The 27,574-nt window shown below is 40.2% G+C and overlaps 1 protein-coding gene across 5 annotated transcripts in view; it reads right to left on the bottom strand.

Annotated features, from left to right (window-relative positions):
• The window catches only part of ABCC4 (ATP binding cassette subfamily C member 4 (PEL blood group)), a 199,117-nt gene that overhangs the window by 108,897 nt on the left and 62,646 nt on the right, over window positions 1-27,574 (bottom strand). For all 5 annotated transcript variants that reach the window (XM_088136451.1, XM_088136452.1, XM_088136453.1 and 2 more), the window contains 5 exons: window positions 23,880-23,976; window positions 19,901-20,116; window positions 17,556-17,696; window positions 13,038-13,075; window positions 6,277-6,377 (listed from right to left, as the gene is read on the bottom strand). In XM_088136451.1, the coding sequence (XP_087992577.1) occupies window positions 6,277-6,377; window positions 13,038-13,075; window positions 17,556-17,696; window positions 19,901-20,116; window positions 23,880-23,976 (593 nt within the window). The remainder of the gene's footprint in view (window positions 1-6,276; window positions 6,378-13,037; window positions 13,076-17,555; window positions 17,697-19,900; window positions 20,117-23,879; window positions 23,977-27,574) is intronic.

The following is a 27,574-nucleotide window of genomic DNA, read 5'->3' as shown; positions in this document are numbered from 1 at the left end:
AGTGGGTGCAGCCCGAGTCCAGTAGCGCCCGTAGCTGCGCCTCCCCTCCGGATCTCACCCCCGGACGTGTATCCTCACCCGGAACGGTGGGCAGTCCTCGTCTCCTATTGGGTCCGCGCGCCTCGACTCCCCTGCTCGCACTGGGACGCCGTTCAGTGCGAGCGCGCCTCGTTTCCCGCCGGCTCCGAGTCCTCTCCGGAGGATGCTGTCTCCGGGGTCGACCACCCCCGCGTCCTTTCTCGGTCACCGCCGCCACTGCCCCCTTCCGCGGTCGGTCACCGGTCCTTTTCCCGTTCGCACGCGGGGTTTTGACTTCGGGCCGTGGTGGGGCGCCTTCCCGCTCCGTCGGGCACTGCGCCGCTCGGTGGCCTCTGCCTCCGCATCGGAAACACAGATTCGGGGCTCTGGTCGCCTCTCGCCTCCCGGTGGACTGCCGTCGACCGCTCCGTCTCTCCTCGGGGTCCTCTCCCTCGGCCGGTCCCTCGTCTGGTCCCGTCGTCTTGTGCTCTGTTGGATCTGCCGCCACGCCGATTCCGCCGTTCCGGCCAGCCAGATCCAATCCTTCACTGTGGCCGGGTCGTCCCGCCCCAGTGCCCGTTCCAGGATCTCTGGGTTGAGTCCCCTCTTAAAATACTTCACCTTCAGGGACTCCGGCCAGTCCGCGAGCTTCTCGGCCAACCTCCGGAACTCCAGGGCATATTCCGATACCGATTTGCCCCGCTGCCTGAATTGTAGGATGTCGTCCTCCGCCCGCTTGGCGCTCAATGTGTCCTCGAATCTGTCCCGGAGCGCCTGCATGAAGTCCGGGAAACTCCGTAGTTCCGCCGCGTTGGCATCGTACAGCCCGATCACCCAGCTGGCGGCTTGGCCATCTAGCAGCTCGGCCACGTAGGATACCCTGTCCTCGTCTCTAGCGAATAGGTGACCACCCCTCTGCATGAACCCCCTGACGTGCGTCAGAAAGTGCGGCAGCTGTTCGGGGTCCCCTGAGAACTTCCCAGTGATACCTCGAAGTCTCAGGGCGTCTGCCGCCCGTTGGTCCTCCGACCGGGGCGCCGTGGGTGGTGCCGGCGGGGGTGTCGGACCGCCCCCCTGTCGCTCGCCTCCTCGTTTACCGCCGGTGGCCCCACTCTCTGCAGTAGGGTCTGGAGCATCGCCTCCACGGCGTCTAGGCGTCGCTCGACTCTCTCCTCTAGTCGGGCGAATTTCTCGCTCCACTCACGGTCCCGGAACCCCGAACCCCGGGTCATCGTAACGCCCGAATCGTCTGGTCCTTGATTCACGCCCATCGACCACCGCTCGGATGGAGTGCGCCCGGCCCTGGCCGCTGCCCCGTCGCTCCCGGGCGGCTCCGACCGCCCTTCCGCGAGCCTGGATCCCTCGCGCTCCAGCTGACCCACGGATTCCTCGTCGCTGGTCATGCCTGTATTGAGAAAGAAAACGCTCCTCGGTGGTACCGGGTAGCGCTGACGGTGAGTCCTGGCTTTATGTGAGATTTGCCCCGTTCGACAGAGAAACTCTCGTGACACGTGTGGTTCACCAAGAAGGTTTACTCATGCGTAACGTAGTAGTCACAAGCAAAGCCAGGACTGGCTTGGTACAATTGCATCACTTGTTATATTCCCCCCTTCCCGCGCTTTTTCCCGCCTCGTGATCGCGTTGCGGCTGTGGGCAATTAGGCCCCACAATGTCCCCCCTGATCGTTCATGATGGCAGGGTCGGTCAGAGTCCATTGTCCTTGATTGCCAGTCCCCCTCCGGCTGGGTTGGCCCCTCCCTGCTACGTGCAGACCCGCGGGTTCTGTGCTGCGTTGCGATCTTGTTTCGCTGCCCTGCGGCCCCGTTCCTTGCTTGCTCGCGCCGTTATCAGTTCGTAATTAAAAGCTTCCGCTGCGGTTTTCCTGTTTAGCTGGCCGCAGGTGGCTCGTTAATTAGCGGCGCTTTCGGTTCCTCTTTTCCCCGCTAGCTACCGCCGGTGGATTCCGCGTGGTCTGGTTGCGAGCTTCCCTGCAGCCCCGTGCTTCCCTGAAACCTCGTGCTGACCGAACCTGACAAGCAATCTGAAAGTTGTTGGTAAGCAAGTAATTGGCCAGAGTGCCTGGTGCTGCCCCTTTTGTTGGAGCTTTCATTATTAGGTAGTTTTGCCAGATGTTACCCAATCTTCAATTTCACCTCCTTGCAGCATGTTGTTAAACTGCTTGGCAATGAGTGGGTGCAGACCAGTCAGATGTTTCACCCAAAAACTATGCAGTTTGTCTTCACCTGGTGCTGACCAATTCTTGATTTTCCTTGCCCTTTTCTCCACCATTTCATTAGAAGTTCTTTAATTTCAGCTTCTTTTTTAGTCTTATCCACCTCCTTTATGTAGGGGACATGGTGGCGCAGCGGTTTAATGACGCTGAAAGTTGCTGGCCAGAAATGGTCGACACTTCAGCGGTTCAAGGCCAGCTCCTTGATGAGCTCCTGCTTCCTCCCCAGCTCCTGCCAACCCAGCAGCTTGAAAACGTACGTGAGTAGATAAATGGGGACTCTCACCCCAGTGGGAGGAAAAATGCTGGCGGCGCTTCCATGGGAGACGGGACCAAGTTGCTGGTAACGCGGAAGCCGCGCACACCTGAAAAAGGCGCAAAAGCAATGAAAACCCCGCCTACTGTGCTCGCCAGCTGGGCTCTGCTCTAGGAGGGAGGCAATGGCAAACCACTTCCCAAACACCTTGCCTTGAAAACTGCAGGGACTCATCCAGGCAGTCGTCACAGAATCGGTAACGACTGAGTGCGGATAAAAAAAAAAACCTCCTTTATCCAAGCAGCATTCTTGTTGTATTTCTTTGGGTTGTCCAAAGAACAGCTACACCCAGAATTGCTGTTTCTTCTTTATCAGGTGTTAACTGGTTCATTGCAGGCTCTCCATTGATAGATTGAGAGAAATGTTTCTGATTCAACTGAAATTGAAGATTCTACGTACAGTGTGCAATTTGAGCTTCGTATCTGCTGATCTTTTTGGCTATGGCTGATATTTGCTACTTTATTATTTCCAGTACTTCTTTGAACTTCCTTGTTTCTAAGGGATACTTCTTGATCAGGTATTCTTTGGTCTTCTTGTTCTTCAGCTTCTTTTCTTTCATCTATTCTAGCTTGCTTGCATCTGATCTTACCACACAGATCTTATTTTCCAACATGATCTTCCATTTTGGTGGTGCACTGTTTGGCTTTTTTCCTTGTTTGTTGATTTTGCATCCAAGGTATTCAGTTATAACTACAGCCATGCTGTACATCAGTTGGTTTGTTTCTTGCAGTGACCTGGGGTTTATATTTAATATTACAGTATTGGTATCATTTAATACTTGTGCTAGCTGTTTCTCTGTAACAAGCTTCAATGCAGGCAACCTTATTCTGCTCTTTTTGTGCTGTTCTACATGCTCAGTTATTCTTTGTTTCAATTACTCTTGTTTTTTAGTTAGAGGAGATGGTACCTAGTTTGGGAATGAAAATGATTCAATAGCTATGCTGGCTTCCTATACTGCCAACTCCCCCTAGTTTGCTTCTACAGCCTCTACAGTCTGAGCTGCTTCTGGCAAGGCTTTGACTTCTTTGACCTCAGTAGACCTTCAAATTCCACTTCTGTGAATACGTTATTTCATATTATAAATTGACATTGATCTGCTAACCTCTGTTCTGTCATTTCTGATTCTGAATATTGTTCTTTCCAGAACTGGTGCATTCTTTTTAGATATCCTCTTCTCATTGGACTTGATTTGTAATAGCAGATCATTCTTTCTTTCTTTTCAGTCTTCATATATTTGCGATGGGTAAACAACCTTCCTTCTAGTAGTCCTACAGCTGCTGGTGCTGGTTGCTCAGCCAACAGTCCTGAGTCCTGTAGCCCACTTGTCACCAGATGTCCAGGAATTAGAACACCAAGCATGGTCCTATTGATACAAGCGACACCTAATCCAGTATACGTTTCTATAAATTCGTCTCACCATATTGTTTATGGGAGAGACACTCTTCATCTGGCTCCTCTGATGAGACCTGTCCAATATGGTTGAACCCTTGGAATAGTTCTCATACTCCTCAGAGAACACAGACCCCACAACTACGTCAAAGAAGTCCTCACTGGGGGTAAACTATTATGGTTAGTCACACAGTCAGCCTGGACTGTTTAAACTGGATTTGGTATTTTTATCCACCTACTGAGTCCTTCCCAAGGACTTGGGATAGGTAGATATTATTGTTTGATGGTGTTAAAAGTATCGTTGCAGGATATTAGCTGTTCCAAGTAAAGCTGCCTTTTGCAATTGACTGATGATTTTGTCAATGCCAATGGTACTCAAGTAGTGCTCCAGATGTGTTGGGATTGCACTTAAGGTGCCTATTACTATTGATACTATCTTTGCTTTCTTTTGCCACAGTCATTCTATTTCTACTTGCAGGTCTTTATATTTTGTGATTTTCTCCAGTTCTTTCTCTTCTATTTGCTGTCTCCAGGTATTGCAGTGTCCATTATCTAGACTTTTTTGTCATTATCATTGTTGTTGTTGTTTTATGAGAACTGACCACAGCACTGTAGTAAACCAGGGTGAATAACCTTTCCACGGGGCTATCCTTTCATTCTGTTTTTCTCTTTTTTTGTGTGTGTCAGAGAGAACATGACTGGTGATCCACTGGAGCAGGTCTTTTTCAGTCTGCTGTGGGACACGTTTTGGGGATGGAGTTAAAGGAGCTAAATTGTACTAAAAATATCATTTCATACAACACATGTCTTATTTCAGGGAAAAAATGTGCAGCTAAAAACAGACAACTCGCCCCAGATTTCAACATAAGATGTAGGGAGGCTCTGGAGGCACAAAATGTCTATGGGGGCCATCTTTATGCTGTGGGATGCTCATCCCTGTAATACACAGTGGTTCCTTAACAGTCAAATGGAAAGGGTAGACAGATATTCTTTATTACAGTCACTGACCAATCAACATAGTATAAATAGCAAAACATAGAGAACAATAAGATAACCAATAAACAATAAGATAGCAATAAGATTACTTAATGTTCAGTTAGTCCCTCAAGTCCTGGCTATGTCAGCAGTGACATTCTAAGATGGCTCCATGGTTGTTAATATCTACTCTCCTGTGCCTAGTGGTTTGTATTTTTAATAATGACTGTTTTACATTTTTAATAATGATCGTTTTTATATATTTATTGTTTTATTTAATTGTTGTATGACGCTAAAGTCACTTTTTGTGAGATGGGCGGCCATATAAATTTGATAAATAAAGAACACATATTTTAACAATAACTTAACCCTTGGCAGCTTTTACCAGCTATCTATCTATATTTAAATAAAAAGGGTGCCTGAAGGCAAGGATTTTGAAAGCCAGTGTTCTGGATAATTTCATATCCATTTAAAATTGCTGCATGCTATTTTATATAGTATATAAACAATAGGCTGGCAACAGACATACAGATCCTGCTGATCAGGAGTAGGACACAGAACGTTTAGGGCAGTTAAGAATTAGCAGGGGAAAGAGAACATTTGAATATGAGAAACCAATCTCTTAGCATGGCTGAAGGGATCATTCTCAGTTTCATGGCTTGTGATTTGTTAATTTGTTATAATACTGGAAGAAAATATATCTAGTTTTTTAAGGGTTGGGGCTTCTTATATATTCTAAAAGCAAAAAGTAATCAAGCATAGCAAACTGAGGACCAATTTCAAATTTCCAGTATGTCTGTTCATAATAATGAAAATGTAGCTGGAATAACCCATTTGGAGAGATAAAAGCTACATCCTTACGATGAATGAGTTTTCAAATGTCCAATTTTTATTTACCTTCCAGATCAGGTAGTATGGAGCCTATAAAGTGGTTGTATTGTTCCTGAATTGACTGTGCTTTCCTGTTGATTGTATGGCATGGTTTTTAATTGTTTGAATGTTTCTAATCCTTGTATTATTACTTTATCTTTTGGTTTCCTAGTATTGTTTTTGTTTTAATCCTGTAAGCTACCCAGAGTCATGTATGTGAGATGGATTGTTATATAAATCAAATCAATCAATCAATCAATCAATCAATCCCTCCTAAAATCCAGAACATAAATCAAATCTTGCCCGTCTTATGACTATTTTTAAAAGGATAATCTAGCTAATACAGTCAGGAAACAAAACAGCATCTTCCTAATCTATAATGATGACAGTTAAAAGTTGTGGGAAAACAACATCTTTTAGGACCATGGCTAATTAGCCAGAATTCTGCAAATTATAGTCACATTTTAAAGGTTTTTACCTGCATACATTCCTAAATACCAGTGAAGATCCAAAGTTTTTGTGTTATTTTGCCCACTATGTTCCATTTCAGTGACATTTAGCTTTACTTGCTGGTTTGCCCTGTGGACACATGGAAAGAACATACTTCAAATATGTTTGCAAGCACATGAGAATAGCGTGGCTGGAATAAATCTCTTGTCTAAGATAGCATCCAGCAAAGGTTAGTAAAATTCTCCCAAGCAGCTCACTTTGCAGCCATGAAAGCAACAGACCTTCTTCAATTTAAGTCCTTAATTTCTGAAATAATAAACCAGATGTGGAGTTCTGCTATTATATGTTAAATAAGAAAGAGGAAAGTCAATGTGGGGATACCACCTGCTTTGGCCATGTTATACCCTGAAACTAAATAGTAAAAAACAGGAGTTTGTTCCAAATTATGGTATAACTTAATGAAAACATTTGTATTACCAAATAACAATGTATGGTAGAATAAGGCATAGAAATATAATACAAATAACAATACTGTAATTTTTTTTAAACAGTAGAGTATTAGGTAGAGTTTAAAATGCTAAAACATTTAACACTATCCCAGTCTGGTGTCAGAACCTCCAGCAATCAATCTATCAGCTCAGTAGTTGCTTGCTTCATTTCTGTCATTTGTTTAGTAGGGCGGGGGGGGGGGGGAGTAAGGAAGATGAGACCGTTGACCCAGATGCACTGTTATCAAGGACCAGGAATGCACAAGGTCGTACCAACATAAGAACTCAGTGCTAATTGAGGGAAGGAGGGGCAACGAGGGGGTAAAAGTAGAGTTGGAAAGTGCAGGCTTTTAGTTTCACCAATGCTGTGAAGCTGCATGTACATCTCAATAAATGAACTCCTTTTTAAACTTACTAGAAGTTTCAAGAGATTTTTCTTCATTGGTATTTGAACATTGTAGACCTGACATTTTGCTGAAACTCCTTCAATCTGATTTTTCCTGAGATGACAACTCACCGAGGAATATCCCCAAAGTCATCATGCCAAAGGAGGAGAAGGGAATTCTGGAGGAAATCCTAGAAATGTAGGGCGAGTCCACGGAAACCGAACTAGGAGCCACGGGCAGGATCGCGAAAGAGCTGTCACCCCTTTTGGAGATTGAAGAGATCCTAATCCCGTCCCAAGCAATGGAAGCCCAGGTGGTGATGAAAAGGACAGAACGCCGACGTGGCTGATTGTGGGAACCTCAAAGCCCGCTGGAATTTTGGGAGGCAACCAAGGAACCGCCACCACTGAAGCCAGAACGACTGAGATGGTCTGTGGCAATCGGGGAGGTGACCGGGGCAGCAAGAGCTACCATCAAGCCGTGGGGCCATGAGCAACATTTCCAGGTGCTGGAGGGAGAAGTATATGCACTCCATGGCAAGATGTGGGCAGTGAGGGAAGAACTGAAACCCCCGACAACCATGCTAGGGAGGCTCCTAACAACAGGGGGGCAAGGTCGGCCACCCGCTGGACCAGACTTGGGGCAGCAACCAATGGCTGGAAGTCAACGCAGCGCCTGGAGAGACTTAGAACCCCAGGAGCTCTAGCTTAGGGGACAGGCGATTGACCAATGGCTCAGGGTTGCCCAGCAGAAGGGGAAGGCGATCTGCTAAAACAATGGGGCTTAGACAAGCCATATGGGGGAGACCCGAACGAGCTGGCCAGTTTCCTGAATCAAGTCAGGATTTGCATGGGAAGTTGCAGACATCTGTTTCCGAGCGATGCCTGGAGGCTCATTTATGTATCCTGCTATTTGGAGGGCAGGTGGCTGAATGGGTAATTGACCTGCAAGAAGCCGATGCACCAGAGCTGGAAGATTTCAATGGATTCATGATAGCATTGCAGGAGTGGTTCAAGGACCCCTGTGCTCGCACCCAGGCACAAGAGGCTATCATGGAGCTCAAGCAAGGTACCTGGTCTGTGACCAAATATGCCTTAGAGTTCAGGCGACTCGCAGCTAAACTCCGTGATTGGCCAGAGTTTTTTAAAGTGTGGCAGTTCCAGAAGGAACTAAACCCCCAGCTATGGGAGATGGCATTGGTGAGAGGATGCCCAACAATGCTGCAAGGCTGGATAGCCCACATCTCGGTGATGGAGTCCCAATGGATGGCAGTTCGAGGATTGGGGGGCACTGCCCACCAGAAGACGCCAACGGCTGCCCGCCCACCGACCCAGAAGGGAGGAGGGAGAGCCATGGGGGCCGGAGCAGGTGCCCGACCAGCAGGAAAATCCTGTTTCAACTGTGGAGAGGAGGGGCACTTTACATCCACTTGCCCAAAAAAGTCAACCCAGAAGCCGCCGGTGAAGCCTAAGCAGACCGGGAAATCGGCAAAGCTAGTGAAGCTGGAGAAGAAAGGAACCGCCGCAGCGGGAGAGGAAGAACAGTTCCCAATTCAGCTGATGGTCAATAGCAAACAGGAAGATGAGGATCAGCTGGCGGAAAACTCCGGCCACCTGTTTTAAAGCACACCTGAAAGCAGGCAGAGGACCTGAGGCATGAAGAGTCAAAGCCACATTTGACATTCAGGTGAGTCCCATGATGGTTGGGGTGAAAATAAGGGCTCTGAGGACTACTCGTAAGGCAGAGTTGACAGCTCTAATAGACTCTGGGTGCACCCAGTATTTGATTAATCCTGTCCTGGTGAATGGCTTGGGACTGCAGGTGTGGAGACTAAAAACCCCTATTGCATTCAGACAGTTGGATGGATCGACTGTGGGAGGGGGTCCTGTGGAATATTACATGGAGGCTTTTGAATTGAGGATTGGTTCTCATCAAGAGACTTTAAAGTGCTTAGTCATGCCCATTGGGGGCCACCTGTTGATCTTGGGTATGTTGTGGCTAGAGCTATGGACACCATACGTAGACTGGGGCACCAAAAGCGTGACTTTCCTGGATGGGACAGGGAGCGGAGAAGGGAAGGTTGCCAGCAAGGCATCTGGGACAGAGGTAGCAGCAATCGGTGTTCCAGTGCTAACCCAAGGTGACCCAGGGGTGCTAAATCAATCCAGGAGGAATATAGAGACTTGGCCAGGGTTTTTAGTGAAACCCTCAGGGAGTTCATCGACAAAAATTTACAAAGGGGTTTTATAGAACCTGCTAAATCCCCTCTGGCGGTGCCAGTGCTATTCCGGGAGAAGAAGGATGGGTTGTTAAAGCTCTGCACTGATAATGGGGGTTGAATGCCATTTGCAAGGAGAACAAGTACCCCTTCCCACTAATGAAGGACTTGCTAGCCCATTTGGCAAAGGGGAAAATTTTTACAAAATTGGACTTGCGAGATGCCTACTTTAGAGTAAGGATCAAAGAGGGAGATGAATGGAAGATACAATTTCGTTGCCCCTTGGGCTGTTTTCAATTTCGGGTGATGCTGTTCAGGCTCTCAGGGGCCCCGGGGGTCTTCATGCAACTGATAAACGAGGTGTTACATGAATTCCTGTACAAAGGGGTGTTGATGTATTTGGATGATATTTTGATATATACTGAAAATTGGGATGAGCATGTAAAACTGGTGAGGGAAGTGCTTAAGAAATTGTTGGATGTGCAATTGTATGCTAAACTTTCAAAGTGTGAGTTCCACCAAGAGCAAATTGATTACCTAGGGTATCAGATTTCCAGCTGAGGGGTGGAAATGGGCCTGAGCAAAGTGCATGACATAAGAGGCTGGGAAGCACCAAAAACAAGGCGCCAATTACAAATTTTCTTGGGATTTGCTAACTTTTACCGCCAATTTATCCCCAATTTTGCTCAAGTTGCTCTGCCTCTCACTGACTTGCCAAAAACCAAGGGGAAAGATAAGATCAAAGCCCAAAAGCCTGGGGCGCCCCTAGTTTGGACAGAGGAATGCCAGGAGGCATTTGAGCACCTAAAAAAGCTGTTCACAGTGGAACCCACATTAAAACATCCGGACCCATATAAACCGTTTGTAATCCAAGCGGACGCCTCCAATTTGGCAATTGGGGCAGTGCTATTACAGAAAACTGACAGCAGGATGTTACATCTTTGTGCCTATATCTCCCAGAAATTTACTGAAACAGAGAGAAGATGGTTAGTGTGGGAGAAGGAAGCATTTGCTGTAAAATGGGCATTAATGAACTGGAGGCATTTCCTAGAGGGAGCTGAAATGCCTTTTGAAGTTTGGACTGATCATAAAAACCTGGAGGCTCTGAAGTCCCCACGGAAACAGTCTCCAAAACAGGTCCGGTGGGCACAATTCTTTAGCCAATTTAAATTCACCCTAAAATACATTTGGGGGGGAAGAACTTCCTAGCCGATGCCCTCTCTTGACTGCCGCAACATAAAAGACAGAGAGAGAAGATCGTGGCACCAGTGATCCCTATCTGTCAGGAGGCTACAGCAGTGGTCACTAGTGGGCACAGTAAAGAAGAAAAGCCAGAGCAGGGACTGTTAAAGGAGCTAAACACGCATATGCAGAAAGAGGAATGGTTCCTACAAACAAAGACTCCCTGGCAGAGAGAAATGGAGTTTGGTGGATGGGAAACAGATTATACGTGCCAGTGGAGGCTAGAAAATTAGTACTGGAAAGGGGGCATGACAATAAAACAGCTGGGCATTTTGGGTTTGTGAAAACCCTGCATCTCCTCCAGAGACAATTTTGGTGGCTAGCGATCAGAAAAGACGTGGCCGAGTACGTTGCCAGCTGCCCTACCTGCGCTATGGCAAAAAACTGCAGAGGAAAACCAATGGGCTTGTTGCAACCCATAGCAACTCCCACCAAGCCCTGGAAAAAAATCACTATGGACTTTATTGTAGAGCTTCCTGAAAGTAAAAAGCGGACTGTAATTTGGATGGTCACGGACCTGTTTTCTAAGCAAACCCATTTTATAGCGTGCTTGGCAATTCCGTCAACAACCCAATTAGCGAAAATGTTTATTCAACATATATATTGTTTGCACGGCGTTCCCAATCGAATAATAAGCGACCGCGGAATTCAGTTCACTTCAAAATTCTGGTGAACTTTCATGAAACTCATCAGAGCCAAACAGGGACTGAGTTTGAGTTACCACCCCCAGACGGACGGGGCGACTGAACGGCGGAATGCCGGCTTAGAGCAGTATTTGAGATGCTTTGTAAATCATCAACAAGATAATTGGGTTGATCTGTTGCTGTTTGCCAAGGTAGCCTACAATAATGCTGTGCACGAAAGTAGAGCGGGAAAGCGCAGGCTTTTAGTTTCAGCAATGCTATGAAGCTGCATGTACATCTCAATAAATGAACTTTTTTTTCTTATTACGAGTTTCAAGAGATTTTTCTTCATTGGGATTTGAACATCGTAGACCTGACATCTGGGATCTAGAGGTTTTTTAAACAGATGCCAGGGCACTTCTTGATGTAGATCATTTCAAAGCTGGGATACCCCCAATGGACTGGGGGACACAGCCTCTGGGAACAAAATTTTGTGAATGCAAGATTTCTTTTATAAACTGAAAAATTCATTCACTGAAAATTCATTTTTTGAGGTGGTTTGAGAAAGGCAGCGCAAAAAAGTACTACACACAAACAACAAAATGTATTGAAATTATGTAATGTATATTATGGAACAGAGATTACAAAATGCCTGGATATATAAATTAATGACGAATAGCCAAGAAGAAATTAAGATAAATGTAATCCAATATTGATTTGCATGTTAAAAGGATGCAAAAATCTTTTAAGAATTTATACTGGTATTCTATTTGTCATCATGACATTTACTGAATGTTCTTGAATGTTCTCTTATATACTCTGTATGCTTTGTTTTGTTGTTTCAAAGGTATTTTTTAAACTTTGAAAGTGTACTTTATTTCATTAATCATATATAATTTCAATAAATGTGTCTATTATATATTATACATTTTTTCAGCCTGGGTTAGAAAATTCACTTCCATTACACTCACTCTGTTTTTATTAAGAATAATATTTTTGTTTGTACTGTAGTTTTAACTTTTTGTTTTAATTTTAACCTTGGAGTTTTTAACTTGTATATTCTTTTCTAAGATTTTATAGTTTTTTACTTGTAAGTCCGCCTAGAGTCACTTGTACAGTGAGATGGGTGGCATATATAAATTTTAGAATAAATTAAAAATATATGTATCTTAAATAAAAGCACTAAGGATTTTCAACAGAGTGTAATTACACACTAGGAAAATCATAGCTAGAAAAAGAGGCAGTCTGTGCTTTGTTTAATAGCAAATGACTGGAGTAAATACAAACCTATAAAGTGGCTTTTCATTACCAGACCCACTTGTTGATTCAGTTTAATACTAACTGCTCTGCTAGAAGTCCCATATGATCATTAAGTGCTGTGAAAAATCATGGTATATCTGGATGATCTCCCAGCATTCATCCGAGAAGTGGATTTCTCGTTCTCCTAATTGTTATTTTGAACAATCTTCTTTTTGGATTTTATTATACTAATGAGCTGCACGTTTTTAGATTTTTGAGAGAGAGACAGAGAGGGAGAAATTTGGAACATTTTTAATGGAAGATGGTAAAAAATACAATGTATAAAATAAAAATGAAATAATGGTCTTAGGGTGTAGTAAAGAGAAAGGGAGACTCCGTTTTTCCATACATTCAAATTGTCCTTACCAAAAGTGCTATGAATTAATATGAAGAACTGTTTTACAGATTTCTAAAGAATAAAAGTATTTTTATCCTGTTTTCTGAAAAGAATATCTGTCAAAAGTTCTGATTTCTTCACTTGCCACATTCTTAAAGTGATCTCTTGCAAGATTTGTATAGAAACAATGACTCACCAGTAAGAAAGCCACCAGTCCTGAAGCACATAAGTAACCTAAAACCGTTAAAAATAGTGGTTTTAAAGTTTATTTTGGATTATTTAATGCCTTGTGGTTTAAATTCCAAAGATGTTTCAAGCATCATAAACTATCCTTGGGACTTTTCTTTTTAGCTTTACTTTCCAAAAAATAAATGCATACATACATACATACATTTGTATGCAAAAAGTTTAGGTTCTTCTAGACAAATTATATTTTTCAATAAGTGAACAGAAGCTGACACAACTTCTACATAGTGCAAAGTTAATCACAACACCTTTCTGCAAATTTGAATGCATACTTATTATTATTGGGTAGTTGTTAACAGATTCAAAGTAAGAAAACAATGACTATGGAAACTGCAAAGGTTTGGACATTCTTCCAGCCAATAATTTGTTATATCTCTTATGGCAAAGAAATATGGTACCCAGATAGCCAGCTAAGAGTCTTTATATTCTTCCTTTGGATTTTTTTCCACTCTTCTAGAACGTCTAGCAGATATTCTTCTAGTTCAGAAATATCCTTAGATCTCCTTGTATGCATTGCAACTAAAGAGTTTGGATATTTCAGCAAGGCAACAATCCGAAAACATACCTCCAAATCACATACAGATTTTAAAAATTGAAATAAATTGAGGAACTCTTCCTGAACGATTCCGAGTTTTGGTTACCAAAATAAAAAATCTTATAGATCCCCTGAACCCAAGCACGGTCCCTGGTGGCAATTCTATCCCACTGCTGAAGGTTAATGCCAATTGGTGAGCATGATCCCCAGAAATAGGGTACTGTCACTATCATGCCAATATTTAAAAGGGGATGATCCAGCCAACTACTACCCTACACATTGGGTATTGCTGAATACCATTACCAAACTTTACTCCCACCACCTAAACAACAAAATACGGGAATGGATAGAGGCAGGATCAATTTTGGGCAGTGAGCAGGCTGGTTTTAAGTTCAACCACTCCACATTAGATCATGTCTTGGTCTTATGACATCTTATTGAAAAATTTAGCTGCAAGAACAGGTCTGTACTATTTGTAGCCTTCATAGATTTTAAATCTGCCTTCAACTCCTTATCAATTGTTTGGGAGAAACTGAGTAACATGAATATGAACAGGCATCTCCTGTTCCTAATTCAACACCTTTATAATAAGACTGTTAGAATTAGATGCAACCCTCAAGGCATTTTGACTAACCCAATCCCTGTTCAAAAAGCAGCTAGACAAGGCTGCATCTTAGCCCCTACGTTATTCAACCTCTTTTTAAACTCCCCACAGGCAGATTAACCAACTTGAGCTTCTATCCTCCCAAGGATACCACCTGCTTTGGCCATGTTATGTTTCGTAACGTTTAGTTTTGCCCTGGCAAAAACTAAACTGAGCAGGTTCAAAGTTTCAAGTATTTGGAGGTAGTGTTCCAGTCTACAGGTGCTTGGAAGGTGCACAGTGATGATGATTCTTTATAAGCACAAAGGAGTACAGCAGCTTTTATGAATTTTTTTCCAGACAATGGGTAAGGACTTCATACAAGTAGCTCTGGAACTTTTCCTAGTCCTTGACCCAAATATTGTTTGATGCTCATTTGGGCCCATTCCCTGATCCCAGCCCTGGTCCCAAATCACCTGAGACCATACAAAGTTTTTGTGAATCCTTTCTCAAGTCACCTTGGATTATCATTAGCTGTCTAGGATTATCACGTATAGATAGGCAGCTGTGTTAATTAAGTCAGCCTTAGATGTATATCAATGTGACGCTCAGAAGAGAAGCAGGTCAACAAAAAGAGGAAGTAAGAGCATGGCTGTTAATATTCACCTATTGCCTCTTTCTCAAATGCCACTTTTTCCTATCACAAGTTCAACAATTTCAATCTTCACAGCAACAAGCAATTCTGGGAAACTCATGGCTTGCCACCTGAGCAGCTGCTTCTTTTGGAATACACTCAGGCCAAAAGAATCATTAGAGAAGAAGGGTCCTAGATACAGAATCTCTGGAATGACATCAGCCATATTCCAGTCCAAGTTAGAGTGCAAATGACTTATTCCAAGATGGGAAGCAGGCAGATATTTGATTACTTTACTTTCCCCCGCATAGCAAAGAGCCTTCCTCAGAGCCAGGCCTGATGTTCACTCTTCTCAGTTCTTAACGGGAGCTTTACCAAAGTCCCATGTGTAGGAGACCCTGTCCATGTAGGACAAATGCTGTTGAGACCACCACACATGTGATTTTACATTGCACCTACAGTATTACCAGTATAGTTGAGAGAAACTTTAATTCTTCTTTTATTGACATGTTTCATAGATCATAATGAAAGTTTTCTTCTTGATTTTCTCCTCAGATAAAAAACTGTTCATTACATACAAGGTTGTCAGATTCTGCCTGGTAGCAATTAAGATTTGTAAACAGATAATTAAGAGTCCTGGGCATGGGTAAACTCGCTAAGAATCTTTTATTTATTTTTTATTTTTATCTATCTTTACATCTTTGTTGTGGCCTTCAGTGCCCTGCTTTAAATTAATAGTCTTAATATTAATGTTAAGAATTTTGTAGACAGATTTTAATGTTTCAATATTATAGTATTGTGATAGCAATGCTAGTTTTTAGTTATTTTTATCTCTCATAAGTTTCAGCGTTATTATTAGAATACCTTATGCTGGTCTATGACCCAAATAAAGATTTGATGGATTGATACCTCCAAATCAATCCTGAAGAAATATAAAGGTTTTGGAATGGCTTTCACAGTCCTCGCACTTGAATATTATTGAAGATATTTAGAGAGATCTCAAACATGCAGTGAAACAGCAGAACACCCTGAAGGGTGCCAAACTTTTGCCCTTGACATGTTCACTGTTTTCATATTCTGAAACTGTGCACAACTTCACATAAAATAGTAACTATGCATTCAAATTTGCAGAAATATGTTACATTTGACTTTGTGCAATGATGTATCAGCTTCCATTCACTTAGGGATTAATTTAAAGATACAATTTGACCTGGATTGCCTAAACTTTTGTATATACTATAACTGTGTATACTAGAAGTGTACCAAAAAGCATTCTGGATTCTCAGATATCCCAGACAATCATCTTCATTTTATTTTCACTCCAGCTCCACCCAGAATGTCCTGAACATCCTTTTTACTAAGCAGACAAGCCATCTTCTCTTTTATGGATTGAGAATTACCAGGATCCCACTATCCTTTTCTCAATATAGGTCAGCAACCAAGGCGGCCAAGGAACCTCTCTACCAGTAACAGGCCTGAAAAGAAAATGATTATCTACTTCTATTTTAATCTCATACAATAATGTAAGGCATTAAAGAGATTGCTCCTTGCCATGTACCTTGCTCAAGAATAGAAGATTAGTTGATAATCCTCACAATTCTCAGAATCCAGGCAGAGTATTTTCTTAGCACCATTGCCTCACTCAAGGTGGTTGGGACTCTTCCTTTCTCAAAACGGTATTAAGCTTTTCCAAGCTTCCTCTTTCAGTTAGTGGTAAGAGTAGTACAAAGAGCAAATATAAGCTAAGTAATAGTAAGCCAAGCTAAGTGCCTTATCCACAATCTTACACCACAATAACTGAAAGTTACCTCATCAACTATGACTACATGGTGGACTGGACACATCAGATATCTATTGTAGGAGCTGTGATATCCAAATGAAGAAAACTCAAGAATGCCTAGCAAACAATTCTGAGTTTGCCATCAAGCAGTTCTCAGTACTATTTGAAAACTGAAATGGAACAAGTTCTAAAGCAGTGGCTCTCAATGGTGTTATATATATTGTAGGTGGGAATCAGAATAAGTCACTAAAACTTTAATTGAGTCTTAAATTTCCAGGATGGCACCCTGAGGAGGTAATGCTGCTGAGAAAATATTGTTTCTTCACTATTGTAGTTGCAAGCATAATACTACAATTCCTTGAGTTTAGTTACTTATGATTAAGTTGACTCATTGACTTTCTTATGATGATTATTCTTAATCCAACCAGTTGTATTATTTCCAGCTCTGTATTAACTAAGCTTGAGTTGTGGAAGAAGCCACTTAGAAAGAACTGAATCAATAACTTCAATCCCCTCAATATCTCACAAAGTAATGGAATGTCACTAAGCCAAATTCTGTACCCCTAACATCCTGCTAGTTTCCAGAAGCACGCAATTCATAATATTTTAAATTTTAATTTACGCTAACTACTATAATGTTTTAAAAGGTATTTCCTTGTAAACAGAAAATTCTACTGCAACTTTTGCAAGACTAATCTCAGTTTTCTTTTGAAATTCCATGAGAAAAGGAACAGATAGATCACTGCTCCATCCTTACAGTAAACGAATCTCAAGCTCATTTACAATCTGAGCACTTTATTTCAAAGAGGAAAATATCTCTAATTCGCATTAAGTCTTGCTATTTCACCTGATACACAGAGAGTAGGAAATTATACATGCTAAGCTGTTAAAAGCAAAAATCAGTAACTTTTTCCTTTGTGATACCAAAAAACTTACCTGTGCCAAAACATTGAGAACTAAAAGAATAAGAATTACAAAATAATTTGCCCCAGCAGAAAAGTACTTCTTATAAATGGTAAAGCCAATTTTCCCCTCTGAACGACTTTCTTCTGGCAATGCTGTTAGGACTGGTCCCATCTGCAGCACATTGGATGTGAAAATTAAGGAAAAGGATTTTGTTAAGACCAATTTCTATGAAAAATAACTTTCCAAAACAGATTTTCTAATTCTTTAGTCACCTTCCTCAAGCTGAGGAAATAATGCATCTACACTGCGTGCACAATTATTAGGCAAGTTGTATTTTTGAGGATGAATTTCATTATTGAACAACTACAGTGCTCTCAGTCAATCCAAAATGTTAATACACCTCAAACCTGAATATTTAAGAAAGTAAAAGTGAGGTTTTGGCTTTCTTAGGAGCATGTCTATGTGTGCACAATTATTGGGCAACTATTAGTGTGCAGAATTATTATTCAACTAATGAAAAACGAAAATTCCCCCATCTCACTCATTTATTTTCATCTGTTAAAGTGAAAATAATAATCAAACAACTCAAAATTTACAAATAAACATTTCTGACATTTCAAACAAAAAATCAGTGACCAACATAGCCACCCTCCTTTGCAATAACAGTCATAAGCCTTCCATTCATAGAGTCTGTTAGTTTCTTGATCTGTTGACGATCAACTTTTTGTGCAGCAGCAACCACAGCCTCCCAGACACTGTTCAGAGAGGTGTACTGTTTTCCTTCACCGTAAATCTCCCATTTGAGAAGGGCCCACAAGTTCTCAATAGGGTTTAGGTCAGGTGAGGAAGGGGGCCATGTCATTATTCTTTCATCTTTGAGGCCTTTACTGGCTAGCCACGCAATGGAGTACTTCGATGCATGCGATGGAGCATTGTCCTGCATAAACATCATGGTCTTCTTGAAAGATGCAGACTTTTTCCTGTACCACTGCTTGAAGAAAGTGTCTTCTAAAAACTGGCAGTAGGTTTGGGAGTTGATTTTGAGTCCATCTTCAACCCGAAAAGGTCCAACTAGCTAATCTGTAATAATACCAGTCCATACCAGTACCCCACCTCCACCTTGCTGGCATCTGTGTTGAAGTGGAGCTCTGTACCCATTACTGATCCAGCCACGGGCCCATCCATCTGGTCCATCAAGAGTCACTCTCATCTCATCAGTCCATAAAACCTTTGAAAAATCTGTCTTCAGATATTTCTTGGCCCAGTCTTGCCACTTCAACTTATGTGTCTTGTTCAGTGGTGGTTGAGTTTCAGCCTTCCTTACCTTGGCTGTCTCTGAGCACTGAACACCTTGTACTTCTGGGCACTCCAGGTAGGTTGCAGTTCTGGAATATGACAGCACTGGAAGATAATAGGTTCCTGGTAGCTTCACGTTTGATTCTTCTCAAATCTTTGGCAGTTAATTTGCGTCTTTTTTTCTCAACACGTTTCTTGTAACCCTGTTGACTATTTGCAACAAAACGTTTGATGGTTCTGTGGTCATACCCCAATATCTTAGCAATATCAAGAGTGCTGCATCCCTCTGAAAGACTTTTTACAATTTTTGACTTTTCAGAGTCAGTTAAATCTCTTTTTTGGCCCATTTTGCCTGAGGAAAAGAAGCTGCCTAATAATTATGCACACCTTGATATAGGGTGTTGATCTCCTTAGGCCATACCCTCCCTCATTACACAAATACACATTACCTGATATGCTTATATCCAATAAGCATTCAGGTTTATACAGCTTGGAGGTGGAAAATACGCATAAAAATGATGATATGGTCAAAATACTCACTTGCCTAATAATTGTGCACACAGTGTAGATTAATTTAAAAAATCAACCTTTGATGTGGGCTGTCAATTACATAATTTTACTTGATTCTTTTACATCATTTTTGACTATGTAAAAAAAAATACCACATATTTATGCATATTACAAATGCTGTCCCAAAATGTTAAGTCTGGTATAGTTCAGAAGATGTTCAACTTATTACGAAAAGGCAATTCATTCATAGTTTCCATTCATTCTTCTCATTCTTTATTCTTTAACATGAAATTTAGTGTTAGCTAATTAAACTACTGTAAATTAAAATTTATACTTATAAACGTTCTTTGCTATGAATGGCTATTTACACCATGGCAAATGCTCTTTGCCATGGTGTAAACAGCAATGATGTTTACACCAATGGAAAATGTTTCACAGGACTATGGAATATGATACTTAAACTTGCACATTTTGACATAAATAAGCAATAGTTTATTACACCCACAAATTGTACCATGAACACACTATTCTATTTCAAAGATTGTTTCATAGTTGTATCATTTACTCACAGATGGAGATCCAGCAGTTCCATCTTTCTGTGACTGAACTGAAGACTCCATTGACCACATGGAGGACTGAGAAAATGTACGAATCCTAGACAACTGGTGGCTGGGTGTTCCTGGAGCTGATGATTGATCATCATCCTCAGCTTTTTTCAAAAGGGAAGCAAAATCTATTCCAGATTTAAGGAAGTCTGAGAAAGTACCTTTCCCTACCTCCTTACCCTAGAAATAAAATACATAGAGACTATAATGTGCAGAATGGCTGTAAAATAGCAAATCACAGTAGTAATTTTTTGGATAATTGTCAGCTTCAATCCAGGCTCCACTTCCACCAAAAGGAGGAAGAATCTTTTAGCAAATGTCCCCCCCCCCCTTCTCTGCAGCTACTTATGCTTCCCAGTAACCTGCTTTTGATAATTAAGAAACATTTCAAGGAAGTGCGGGATCTACAGAGAGGTGGATGAATAAACCAAACTCTCTCTTCCATTCACATAAGAGGTTTTCATCAGTTGTACCTCTATACTAACCACAAGCCTTTCATGGACAGAAGGCATCCTTCAGTGGGTGGAGACTAAAACGTGGATCCAAAACATTTTGGCTACCAATGATTAATAGTAAAGTACCATAGACATTTCATACCGAAAAATATAATATTTGTTAAAAATTAATTAGGACATCAATGTGTTTTATTTCCTTGAGTTTTCTTGATGCAGTGAGTTATTATTCATTTATTTATTTGTTAAACTTATATCCTGTCTTTCATGCAAAAGCTTAAGGCGAAGTATACAGTGTTCTCTCTTTTTTTTCCTTCACAGCATCATTTCTGTCAACCAGGTGTGGCTAAGAGAGAGTGACTCACCCAATGAGCTTCTGTAGTTAAGAGGGAACCTGAACCTGGATCTCTCTGGTGCTAGACCAACACCTTAATTGATATACAGTATTGGCTCTCTAAGTTAAATAAGCAGTTGTCTAAGTAATAGACCAGTCTGAAAGTCCCAACCATGATTTCTCATGCTAGGAATGAGAAATACAGCAATACTGATACATTCCCTTCATACTTTTCTCCTCCTCCAGGACACTGATGAGGAGATGGAAACATATCCTTCTAGTTTTAATTAACTGCAACTTATCTACAGGTACTTCTCTAATCCCAACATGATCATTTTTAACTATGGTTCATATTAACAAAACAAAAAACAAAAAAGCCAACAAACTTTTGAGTTGAACTAACAAGGTAAAGATAAAGCTGTTGGTGACTGCAGAGCCATACCTCCATGTTGTTTCCTTAGAAACAGTACAGAAGTGGCTCGCTGTTGCTTTCTTCCAGGACATTTTTTCAACTTCCCAGTCTAGGCTACAGCCTTACTTAGCTCTTTCAGGATCAGCCATGACTGGCTAAGCATTGTAAATCTGGTTCACTTCATAACCATGAGTTGTTCTTAATTATGTTTCATCTTAATTACAATACATCTTAGCTATATATGTCATAATCATGGCTCTGAAGCTAACTTGTTTCAACAAACCATAGTTAAAATTTGTCAAATTTTAGAGTCTGGATGCAACCATAACTGGCAATTCATTGCAGAACTAAAACAAGAAGTAAAACTTTCCATGTTCTTCTCTGGCTATGCTGTAAGTAGGAAGAGGAAGAGTAGAAGTATTCTCTTTGCAATAAACCATGGTTTACCTTGATGCTTGAATCAACCCACTAAATTATTATCATTAAGGCAGCAGTAAAAACAGATGTCATATCAGTTACTATTAATTTCCTGGCTTTTTTCCTCTAATCCCAAATGACATACAGTACAAGCCAGTGGGCAAATTTTAATAATATGATAGAAATCACTATCCTACTTGCCAATCCTCCCAGTTGACAAAGAGCATTTCTCCTCTACAATGTTTTCTGAATAACACAGAGAGAAATATAGCAATCTATTTATAAAACGTTTAAAAAAGGAGAGAGTCTTTATGTATAGTAAGCCAGGACTAAAGCTAGGATTCAAATTTGGGTGAATCTAAAGTTAAACTGGGCCGCTTCAGACTGAGTCTGTGGCCTAAAACGTACGTGACTTGCAATGGGCTCATCAGGAGGCTTTGCTATCCATTCTTCTTTCCCACACTCTCCATAAAGATAGACCTGGTGTATTTTTAGTACATTCAACTTTTGTTCATCTGTACAATGTAGTAATGTGGGGAGAAGAATAAAGGCAGGTGACAATGAAGCCTAACGTGAAAGATTTTAGGGACCACCTCAAGCTGAAATATTTGCTTAGTAATATAATTAGTAATCTAACTATATTCAAAGACAGCAAGCTCTATTTTATTAAAAGCTAGGTTTCCAAATGTATCAACATTTGATAGCAAATTTTATGGGTAACTAGAAATCATATGGTTTTGAAAACGGATCCATCTGAAAGCTTCATACCATCCTAACCACATAAATCTATAATGCATATTTTTAATGGACCTCCCTTTCATAGGTGGGAGTGTGCAATACATTAAGGAAATAAATAACTACCACACCATAGACAATTGCTTATTTGATAATAGAATTAAATCCCTTATGTTGGAAAGGTGGTAATAGACATGGATCAACAATGCAATGCAAATACAGTAGCCCTATTTTAGGATGACATTTTTCAGGAAATTATCACAAACAGTTATAAAATCATCTTCATTAACTACAAATTTCTTTATAGATCAGAATGCCTCATTGAAAAATAAAGTATCAATAGGGCATGTGTTAATAGCAGCGAAGTTGACAGCTGTTAGATATTGGTAACAGATGGATAGTTTGTTACTTATTGGAAACATACTGCATTAATGGCAAAGTTTTAATTGGCAAAAATAATTTCTTTACAAACTTATATTTCTTAAGTTAACTAATACATAATGTCCTTTCTTATATCTGGTTTGTATAAGGATATTTGGAATAATTATAATTTCTTGATTAGCAATTATTCTTAGATAGTTATAGTGAACAGGGTACTTTTCCTAGTTAATTTATTTACTTTATTTATTTCACAGGTTTTTATACTGCTTCTGTCAATACAAATATAAATGGTACACTGCAAAGCAATATAACAATATTTATTTAGGTGTGACAATAGAACAGAGGAACTGAGAGAAGATATTGGATTGTGTCTGTTAGATCTTTATTGACTTTATTGGCATTTTTATCTGTAATTCAATTATTTTTGAATAAAAAAGCAAACTACAGACACAGAATGTAAACAGTCTAAATTCAAAGTGCCTACATCTATTTCCCTGAAACTGAAGAGACTTCAGCATTCAATGTTTTATATACCTGCAAATTTCAGCTTATCCTTTAAAAATGAAGAATCTCTACCAGTAAAGTCAAAATAAAGTATGTACTTTTCCCATGCTAGCTAGCAGGAAGCTCAAATCTCACTTCAGATGCACATCTCAAGTTGAATCATGCCACTTCTGATTCAGTCTAGGTTCAGTTGGGCTATTCTTTGAAACTGCCTCCTTCTGAAATATAAGCCCTTGGAACTCAAAAAGCAAAGTCTACTTGAAATAGGTTTCCCATGCTTATTCTAATCTAAACAAGGGCACAGTATAGTATATGTATGGCAATACTTGCAAAATAATTTGGTATTATATCAATAGGAAATTGAAGCACCAAGAATACTGAATTAATTAATTTGAAAATTGTAGCTGAGCACCTTCAACAGGTATAATTTACATTACTTTCTTTTAATTTCTGCCTAAGGGTTTTAAAAACCCTGACCTGTCACTCAAAAATGGCATTTTAATTTCTTTATTTCTGTAATATAATTGTATAGTTTTGTACGCCATGAAAGAAGGTTCATGCTTTCCTTGGAAGCAAATTAGTTGTAATACTATAGGGTTGACCACACTATTCTGCATATTTATAATTCTTCAGCTTTAAATATTAGAAATATGGATAACAAACTAAAACACTGCCAACTTTCTGAAGAGTATTTTTATTTTCACCAACCTCTTTTAAAATTAAGATCTGGCTTGCAGCTTGTAAATATTGCAACTGGTGAGTCACTAAAATGCACACTTTTTTATGCAAAGTCTGACAAATACACCTGCAAAAGAAATGAAACTTAATGAAACTCTGACTTCTCACAAACAGTAGAGCAACTTACTTTAAAAATAAACTTAAAAGACTCCTCTTTATTGGATAATTAGGAAAGAACTGAATACCACTATGCCTCAGTATCTAATTTGACACTAAATTCTGGCTCTTGTTCTACTTACTGATATCAGTGTAGAAGAAGAGCTGGAATTTAAAGGTAACCTCAAATATTATCTATACTCAAGAGCAACTCAGATGTAGGACAATCATTATATTGTTGAATGGGGGAAGAAACTGAAAGAAGGAGGAGGGGAGTCCTATGTTCTAAATTACTGATATGATTTTAGCAAAGCATTTTACAGGTCAATCTATGGGGTGTTCCTGCAATATCCCATTACTGAAACAAGAGAGGAGAAGAGAGGATGTTTACTAGCCCCAGGCACCTGATCTGTCTAGAAATCACTCTTGAGGCCATGCATGAGTCTGAAGCTGTGTTTCAGGACAATCACACTGATTTTTGGTGGGGTGTACGAAGTGTTCAAAAGAAGTGCTTCACAAAGCACATTCACATGAGCAAAGCACCTCTTTCTAAGGTGTTAAAAAAGCCACGTCCTTTGTAAAGCTCACATGACTGCGATACAATCTCTCCACGCTCCTCTGCAGGTGCCTGCCCAAGTAGCACTTCCACTGAGACCCAGCAAACCGAAGTGGTTGTGCAGGGACACACATTTAGAGACAGTCAGGGACAGCTTCTGAAGCAACCATGCAAGCCTCCCGAAGGACACAACTGCTTGACTCCTTTGAAGAAAAGTGCTTCATTCACACTGTTGCATTTCTAGTGGTCTCATAGCCCTAATCTTCCATCTTAATTTTTTTAGATTTCAGCAATACACGTCATATTTTCATATACTCCAATGTACATTTGCAATGCAAAACTATATGATATAAGTGTGATTTCCATGACAGATGTTTAAATGTACCCACTTGCCTGGAAAGTTACATCTGCATACTAGACCATAGTGGAAACTTCTTATGGCTATATGAACATCTGACTCAAATTCAAACACATGATTGACAGTGTCACTCTGAGAGTTTCTATTATGCAAATCTAACTTTTGTGCCTCTCAGCACAGAGCAGCATTTAGACCCTGAATAAAAATTAACAGCTGGATATTTACAGGCATTAAATTAAGGGTTGCTATAAAAACTTGCTCTAAAACATAATAAAAATAAAAGCATGTCACATTTACAATAATCCCTGAAAATGAACACACGTACTGAATTAAAACCTGATTTAGGTATTTAAAAAATGGGAAAGTTATGAGTATGGTGCAGTAGGTAATTATCATATCTATTGCTATAGCAAATTCTAAAGATAGGGACATTTATGCATGAACATAATAATTCTATTCAATCATTACCAACTTACTTTGCTTCTTAAAAAAACAAAAAAGTGGTCCTAAACACAGCAACCATAACATGTTCTGCGAATGATATTACTCAATTTACAAACAGCCAAATAAAAATAATTAATTTCATAATTGCTCCCCTTCCCTGGCTCTGGTACAATACATTTTTATTGTAAATGGTCTTGAAGCTACAATAGTTGGCAATATAAAATTTAATAATAAACAAAGTGTATAATGCAAGAGACCAAGGGGCAATAAAACCAGAAGTTTGGGATTATTCTCAAGATAATATAATTTTACCTAACTTATCTAACAATTAATATTCACTCAAGTTCCAGAAATGGATGATTTCAACAGTGCAAATCTTATTAAAAAGTAATTACTTCTCACAAAATACTCTGAATCTGGAACAACTATTGCTGTTCCATGGCATACACATCATCTCTCCACCCCAGGGAATGATAATTTTCAGTCCTATGTAACAAAGATACACACTCATATTACAAACTCTATGTCTCAAACATGGAATAGCAACAGAACTATATATCATTCCTACAAAATACACATACTCAAATCTTGTTTGGGTAGAGAGAGGAGAAAGCAGAACAGCAATTATATGACAAGATAATGCTGGGTGATCCCCTTCTGGGTGCACTGCCTGGCATACCTTCTCATTCTATTGGCCACTACAGCCAACAGATACCTGTATAGTCAACAATACTGTAGGGATTCCCTTCCTTGAGCTCCCTTACATGCCCTCTCCAGCAATTTCTCTATCACTTTTATTTCTCTCAGCATGCATATTCTGCTGCATAAAACAACTGTACTCCCACAGTTACTTCTCTGGTCAAACCACAGCAAAGGAAAACTGATATAAAAATGGCAAAGGAAAAATGATGTATCATTGGTACATGACACCAGAGAAATTGTTTAGAATGTATAAAAGCATTTCAAATGTATGTTGGAAATGTGAACATGAAGGGACATTTTATCATGCTTGGTGGATATGTAAAAAGGCACATTGATACAGAGGATTTTAAAGATTAATATTCAATTGAAGTCAGAACTTTTCTTTTTAGGATTGATGGATAAACAGTTAGAAAAGAGCCCTGGAGGATTATTTCAATATATGATTACTGTGGGAAGTAATCATGGGAAAGAAATGGGAAGATTCGGCATTACCCACTATGGAGAAATGCTTGGTGAAATTGACAGAACTTGTTGAGATAGACAAATTGACTTCTTTGATTAGAGAAAGGTCATTACTAGCATTCATCAATGACTGAAAAGCCCTTATGGACTTTTTGAGTGAGAAAGAAATTGATTTTGTGATTTATAGTTTTGACAGTTAGAAATAATAGATTATAGAAAGAAGGGAAATATGATGAAATTGGAAAGATTGGTTTGTTTAGAATAGTATGTATAACTGCCGAAAGGGATATTGGAAGCCATATTTATATTTATTTTCTTCATGCTTTCTGTCTTATTTTCTTCTTTTTTCTATCTTTTCTCTCTGTTTTTTCTCCTTTCTTCTTTTTTTTCTTTTTTACACTTACTTTGCTTTTTTTTCTTTTTTTCTTTCTTTGAATGTATTTCTTATTATTCATATAACATCTTTTAATAAAAATTATTTTTTAAAAAATGCAAAGGGAAAAAAAACCTGGAGCATAAGCCAATCAGTGGGCAAAGAAAGGGTTAAGCAGCCTCTACCACTCCACAACTGTTTTTTACCAAAAAAACCCCAAAACAAAACAAAGAAAAACTAGCTCCCACTTTCCTCTATAATGAACTATAATGACATCAAAAGAAGAAAAATAACTAGAGCTTGTGGCTAAACTTGAACTAAGCAAATAAGTGGCCTTTCATTGTATTGTTTAGCTTGCAAATATAGTAAAAGCAAAGAAAGTTGAACCACCTATAATGACAAGCTGCAAATGTCCACAATATGCAAGAGTGGCCTTAACGCCTTTCAACAGCCTTTTCAAACTAAGTAACATGACAAAGAATATCTGTCATCGTTTTTTTTTCCGGCATAGGTTGTGTGAAAGGTACATTGCCCACAACACTGAGAAATGAATTCTGGAAACAAGCAGAGACCTACAGTATTTAACTGCAAGGGTAGAACTGAAGAGGCAACCAGTAGTAAAATCCATCCTTCCTCATGCTGAACCCGTTATGGCCTGCCTAGCAGCATCCCCA

This window comes from Python bivittatus, unplaced genomic scaffold (assembly GCF_059951505.1).
Source record: "Python bivittatus isolate LINGU-HERP-01145 unplaced genomic scaffold, Pbiv_v1 ctg000060_np1212, whole genome shotgun sequence".
Taxonomy (NCBI): Eukaryota; Metazoa; Chordata; class Lepidosauria; order Squamata; family Pythonidae; genus Python; species Python bivittatus.
The sequence above is the reverse complement of the archived record's forward strand: the minus strand, read 5'-3'. Positions and strand labels throughout refer to the sequence as shown.